At 36.4% G+C, this 6,222-nt stretch overlaps 1 protein-coding gene across 1 annotated transcript; it reads left to right on the top strand.

Annotated features, from left to right (window-relative positions):
• Nucleotides 1-2,203: 2,203 nt before the first annotated feature.
• LOC107598553 (relaxin-3-like) lies at nucleotides 2,204-4,005 on the top strand. The gene is made up of 2 exons (XM_016289927.1): nucleotides 2,204-2,384; nucleotides 3,608-4,005. Exons 1-2 carry the CDS (start codon nucleotides 2,213-2,215, stop codon nucleotides 3,913-3,915), a joined length of 480 nt encoding a protein of 159 aa, XP_016145413.1. The 5' UTR covers nucleotides 2,204-2,212; the 3' UTR covers nucleotides 3,916-4,005.
• The last annotated feature ends 2,217 nt before the right edge of the window (nucleotides 4,006-6,222 follow it).

Here is a 6,222-nt window from a genome sequence, read left to right as displayed (position 1 = left end):
CACACACTCACACACAAACACACACTCACTCTCTCTCACACACACGCACACATACACTCTCTCTCTCTCACACACACACTCTCTCTTACACACACACTCTATAGACTAGTAATAATGTGAGCATTTACATGCATCTGATTAAAAGTGCAGCGTTTGTGTCAGCGTGAGAGTGCAACTTCATAATTCATTCCACATTTTGTGCGATTAGACAGAGTGTATGACAGCAAAAAGGTCAGGAGTGATGAGATTAGGTCGCTTCATCCAACATTACCTCCTTAGAGGTGCACAAGGTCTCTGCCCTGCTGTCACGGTCCATCTGACTGACGCAGCAGCACAGGCTCCATGAGCCACTATAAAAGACACAGCAGGGCAACAAGAGGTTAGACCATCTTTCTGACCAACCAGGAGCAGTGAGAAACATTTTCAGCCCTTCTCGTCTGTGTGGTGGTCATGTGTAAAGCTGCAGTTCTCACGCTCGGCCTGCTGGTGGCGCTGCTGGGCGGCGCTCGGGCCACAGACGGACACCCGGTCTACGGAGTGAAGCTGTGCGGCAGAGAGTTCATCCGGGCGGTCATCTTCACCTGCGGAGGCTCGCGATGGAGGAGGTCTCTGGATGTTTCAGGTATGAGACAGACATGAAGTAAAAAACCAGGAGTTGTGTTTACTGTGTATTCGTTCATTCCAATACAACACACACACATTTAGAGGAACCCAATTTTCCTTCTATAGCTTTAATACAACATACATTTCTATACAAAATGTATTTAATTGTACTTTTGCATATAGCTTTGAGTTATTTTGACACAATAATTACTAAATGACTATTAGGCTACAACAATAGAAACATACATTATTTATTTAATAATAATAATAATTATTATTAAGATTACTTTTTTATGGATTACGTGATTACATATTCATAAAGTGCCAGTAAAATATTCATAATTTATTGATTCTCCAAGTTTCCATTCCAAAAATCCTACTTTGCCATACATTTAGCTTTGGCTATAGACACACTATAGAATGGCCGTGTACATGTACATTTACATTTAGCTATTTAGTCATTTAGCAGATGCTTTTATCCAAAGTGACCTACAAATGAGGACAATAGAAGCAATCGAAACCAACAAAAGAGCAATGATACACAAGTGCTATGACAAGTCTCGGTTAGCCTAACGCAGTACACGTAGCAAGGTGTTTTTTAATATAATAATTAAAAAGAAAACAAATAGATCGAATAGAAAAAGAATGGGGAACGCTTGTAAATGTCATGTAAATAATTTTGTAACCCTACATTTGGGGGGGGGGGGAAGAGAAATGATAGGGAAAAACTAATATAAAAAGTAGTCAGAGTACATTACCTAAAATGAATAACCTAGAGATTACATTGCTGACCACAATTTTCCTCATGTAATCTGTATTTCAGTAACAAACTACAAATTGTAAGTAATCTATCCAGCACTGCCAGTGAATTACCTCAGATTGGATCTTGGTTTATGTGTTTCACATGACTCCACACAGGATCAGTTATTATATTATTAATATTCCCATGTAACACATTTGCATGAAAGTAAACAAGTCTTGGGTTTCTGTTAATTAGAAAAATGAATCTGTGGTCTAAGTGTACCATATATGTTTCAATAACTTTTTAAAACTTGTATTTAATGTGTGAAATATTTGTTCTAGTATTACTAGGATCATAACTTTTATATTAATATTATTATTAATTTTTACATTCTTAAAATGTATTTATTAACAACATCAAAACAATTCACAAGGATTAAGCATTGTGGCATTTAGGTAAAATATAATAAACCTGGTTTAGAAAAGCATTTACATTCGGATTAATAAGATGTGGCACTATAGACTAGTAATAATGTGAGCATTTACATGCATCTGATTAAAAGTGCAGCGTTTGTGTCAGCGTGAGAGTGCAACTTCATAATTCATTCCACATTTTGTGCGATTAGACAGAGTGTATGACAGCAAAAAGGTCAGGAGTGATGAGATTAGGTCGCTTCATCCGACATTACCTCCTTAGAGGTGCACAAGGTCTCTGCCCTGCTGTCACGGTCCATCTGACTGACGCAGCAGCACAGGCTCCATGAGCCACTATAAAAGACACAGCAGGGCAACAAGAGGTTAGACCATCTTTCTGACCAACCAGGAGCAGTGAGAAACATTTCCAGCCCTTCTCGTCTGTGTGGTGGTCATGTGTAAAGCTGCAGTTCTCACACTCGGCCTGCTGGTGGCGCTGCTGGGCGGCGCTCGGGCCACAGACGGACACCCGGTCTACGGAGTGAAGCTGTGCGGCAGAGAGTTCATCCGGGCGGTCATCTTCACCTGCGGAGGCTCGCGATGGAGGAGGTCTCTGGACGTTTCAGGTATGAGACAGACATGAAGTAAAAAACCAGGAGTTGTGTTTACTGTGTATTCGTTCATTCCAATACAACACACACACATTTAGAGGAACCCAATTTTCCTTCTATAGCTTTAACACAACATACATTTCTATACAACATTTATTTAATTGTAGTTTTGCATATAGCTTTGAGTTATTTTGACACAATAATTACTAAATGACTATTAGGCTACAACAATAGAAACATACATTATTTATTTAATAATAATAATAATTATTATTATTATTGATAATACCCATACATTTAGAGGGCAAATTGAACCACATGCCGTTTAATTTTTTTATTTGTATTATTATTGATAATACACTCAGAGGGCAAATTGAACTACATGTAATCCACAAACCCATTTTTATATAAGTTCTTTAAAAAAGGAATAAAAATGAACCTCTTTCTTAAAAAAGAAATAAAAAACTAAATAATAATAATAAAAAAACTGAATAATAATTAAATGATCTTTAGAGTACAACAATAAAAACATATATTATTAATTTAATAATAATAATAATATTTATTCATTGTAATATTGTAATTTATTGTAATATTGTTGTATACACACATATACACGTATGTGTATATACACTGTTATTACAGTATTATTATTAATAATTAAATTATTAATAATGTTAATTAAAGTGTTTATATATATATATATATATATATATATATATATATATATATATAATAAAACCATTTTAATATAATTATTAATAATGTCTGTGTGTGTGTGCGTGTGTGTGTGTTTGGGTGTGTATAAAAATACCTGACATGATGCTGCTGGTTGACAGGGTGTTGCTATGCTGTTGCTAGGTTGTTTGGGGTGGTTGCTAGGTGGTTGTTTACTGGCCAAAATAGTCTCACCTCAAGTTTCTGTCATATTCATGGTCTCTGTGGCTGATGTTTGTCATTCAATGTACATTTGTGGGGATTCTCACCCATTTTATCATCTACCAGGTGACAAATCACAAGTCTGATCACTTAACATAAAATAATAACAGCACACCTATCTTCAACGAGACACATGATTTGAGGATCCATTCACTTCTAGTACACAAACTCTGCATGACCAGTTATGTGCTGAAGTTTAAAGCTAAAGTGCTTAAGCTTAAGGGTTCGTTTGAATCACTCACAGTAACTATGACAGTAACAGTGAGTGGCATATCTTTGTGGTGTTGTTCTCTGATCAGGTGACCTCTCCAGTGATCTGCTCTCCGCTCATGACGACGAGGCCTCTGACAGCTGGGCCGCAAACCCCATCGTCCCTGGACTGTCATACAGACCCCGTCCTGTCGCAGAGGCCCCTGCCTGGGCGGGAGAGGGCCAGGACGGCCAGGAGGGCCCCGTGTTCAGCCGGCCCGCCCGCTCGCTCATCTCAGAGGACGTGCTGGAGGCCTTGCGCTCGTCAGACAGGAAGGGGCGGGACGTGGTGGTTGGGCTGTCTAACGCCTGCTGTAAATGGGGCTGCAGTAAGAGCGAAATCAGCTCGTTGTGTTAAAGGACTACGTGACCCCATTTCTGCCTTTCCTCGGCCCTATGCTCACTCCAACCTGAAGAATGAAGGTGGAGAGGTTGTTGAAGTTTGTTCCTATGAAATACTGAAATATATGTGTCAGAGATGTAGGAATAGCAGATTTTAGCCAAAGCGAAGAGCCTGTTTGTCAGTCCATTCAAAAACTGCTCATCTCCGTTCTTGTGATTCTCTTGTATGGTTACTAACAGCAAACTGGAATAAAGTTTCGATTGCGAAAGAGTTTGGGGTCACGTGGTTATTAAAATCATTTTAATATAAAGTTTACAGACGCTTGAATTATAAACTGTAAATAAAAAAGAATGGAAAAGCCAACAGATGGCTTAGCTTAAAATATATTAGCATACTACTTTGTGCAGTATGTACTGTATTCGGCTCATTATGCAAATTAATCTGAATAAATTACACAGAAAATCTATCACAGTTAATAAAATGTGCAAAATACAACACAACAGACCTCACTGGATGCTGTATGCCCGCAATGCTCTCAAAGATATACGTCTCTTTCTTCACTTAATATTTCATTTGAAATAACAAAACTGAATAAAAATTATTCTATTTTTAATATACATTTTAATTTAAATGCAAAATAACAGCAAACTTCCTGTCATCACTATGCAAATATTTGATTTCAAAAAACAAATAAACCAACAATTAAACCAACATCATAGCTATTAAACTATATCTAGTTAACCCTTGTGCGACCTTTTGGACATTTTTGTGCTTTTCAGTTTTGTTTTTTTGATCGTTTTGCCTGTGTTATTGCCAACTGCATACATTTTGGCACAGGTGTGTATTTTTATTGGAATTTTACTATTTCACTTCCATTTCGTTTTGCACTAGGTACAAAAAATTGTTCCTCTCAGGACCTTAAGGACAAAAATGTCCCCATTGAAACTCATTAAAACTATATTTTTAATCGCAGTGCCATTTAACTGTAAAATTATGCAATTTTTGTTGATAGGCTTTCATCATATTGGCAAGGCTTTGAAATTTAATTTTATACTATTTTTTACCAGATGGTGCCATTTTTTCAGGTTTGACCTATGAAGAAAATACTCGCCTTATTTCTGTTTTCTGCTTCTGCATATTATAGAGCCAATTGGATAAATAATGCAGCTATAATTGTGTGGGTGTGTTGGTATGGATGTCAGAGATTGGTTTGTATGTGTGTCATAAAAAAAATTAAATTGTGTGTGTGCGCGTGTGTGTGTTCTTGTAATATTTGAGAGAAAAACTCTACTGCAAATCACAAATCCAACCACTGTGTGCACCAGCAGAGTTTTGCTGGCATCTAATGGGGAAAATTTGGTACTGCGCCCAAACAAACTCTTACTGAAAGCTCATCTTTTGAGATATCAACCTCAAATTTGGAATACAACTTGTTTAGATTTATGGCTTTGATTTTCTAGCAGGTATAGAGTTCAACATGTATCATAAAATATATATGAACATCGTTCATAAATCATTTTCATAAACCTAAACATCTAGAACTTTTTTTTTGGTTTCACTTTTTAAACTTTTCTTGCTTCAACAATAATCTGCCATTGGTCTTCTTTAAAATGAGACCAAACTTAACTCTGTGCTCCCAAGCTTCACATTTTTATGACAGTTTTTTGACACGGACATTTTTGTCCACTGTGGACCTATGTGTGACTTTTTTAAATTGACGCACAAGGGTTAAGACATTAAATCTGTATTTAACCTCAGAACGATCTCAACGTAAAAAGAGGTGTTAAAGTCTGATTTTGTGGTGGCTGTGCTTTAAAATGAAATGATTATAATCATACTTCAAGTGATGAAGGATTTTGAAAGTCTGTGTTGAGTGCTACTGTAAGTGCTAACCCTGCCTGCTTTAAATGTGCGAAAATAATTCATAGTTTAGAAAAACATTAGAAATTTAAAGTTAGAAAAGCAATCAAAAAGTAACCAAATGTAAACAGTTACATTACTTTAATAAAGTTATTGAAAGTTGCACTACTTATTATTACATTTTAAATAGGGTAACTTATTACATCTCCAAAATAACCTTCCCAACACTGCAGTGACCCGTTATTGCCTCTTTGTCTCCATCTACAGGTCACAGGGTGAATTACAGACCTCTAAAATTAAGTTAACCTTCATTCACGAAATATAGAGCACAATTAATATGTGTTAGTCACTATATTTTTTATTTATTTATTTTTTTTTAAATAAAAGCCTTATGGTCAGTATTAGAGGTTCATTTCGTTTTATGTTAATGAGACATGACGTCAGCGTCACGGTACGGAAGCC

The sequence above is a fragment of the Sinocyclocheilus grahami genome, unplaced genomic scaffold, assembly GCF_001515645.1.
Source record: "Sinocyclocheilus grahami isolate Dianchi unplaced genomic scaffold, SAMN03320097.WGS_v1.1 scaffold252.1, whole genome shotgun sequence".
Taxonomy (NCBI): Eukaryota; Metazoa; Chordata; class Actinopteri; order Cypriniformes; family Cyprinidae; genus Sinocyclocheilus; species Sinocyclocheilus grahami.
Note: the sequence above shows the minus strand (reverse complement) of the source record. Positions and strands in the feature narration are given on the sequence as shown.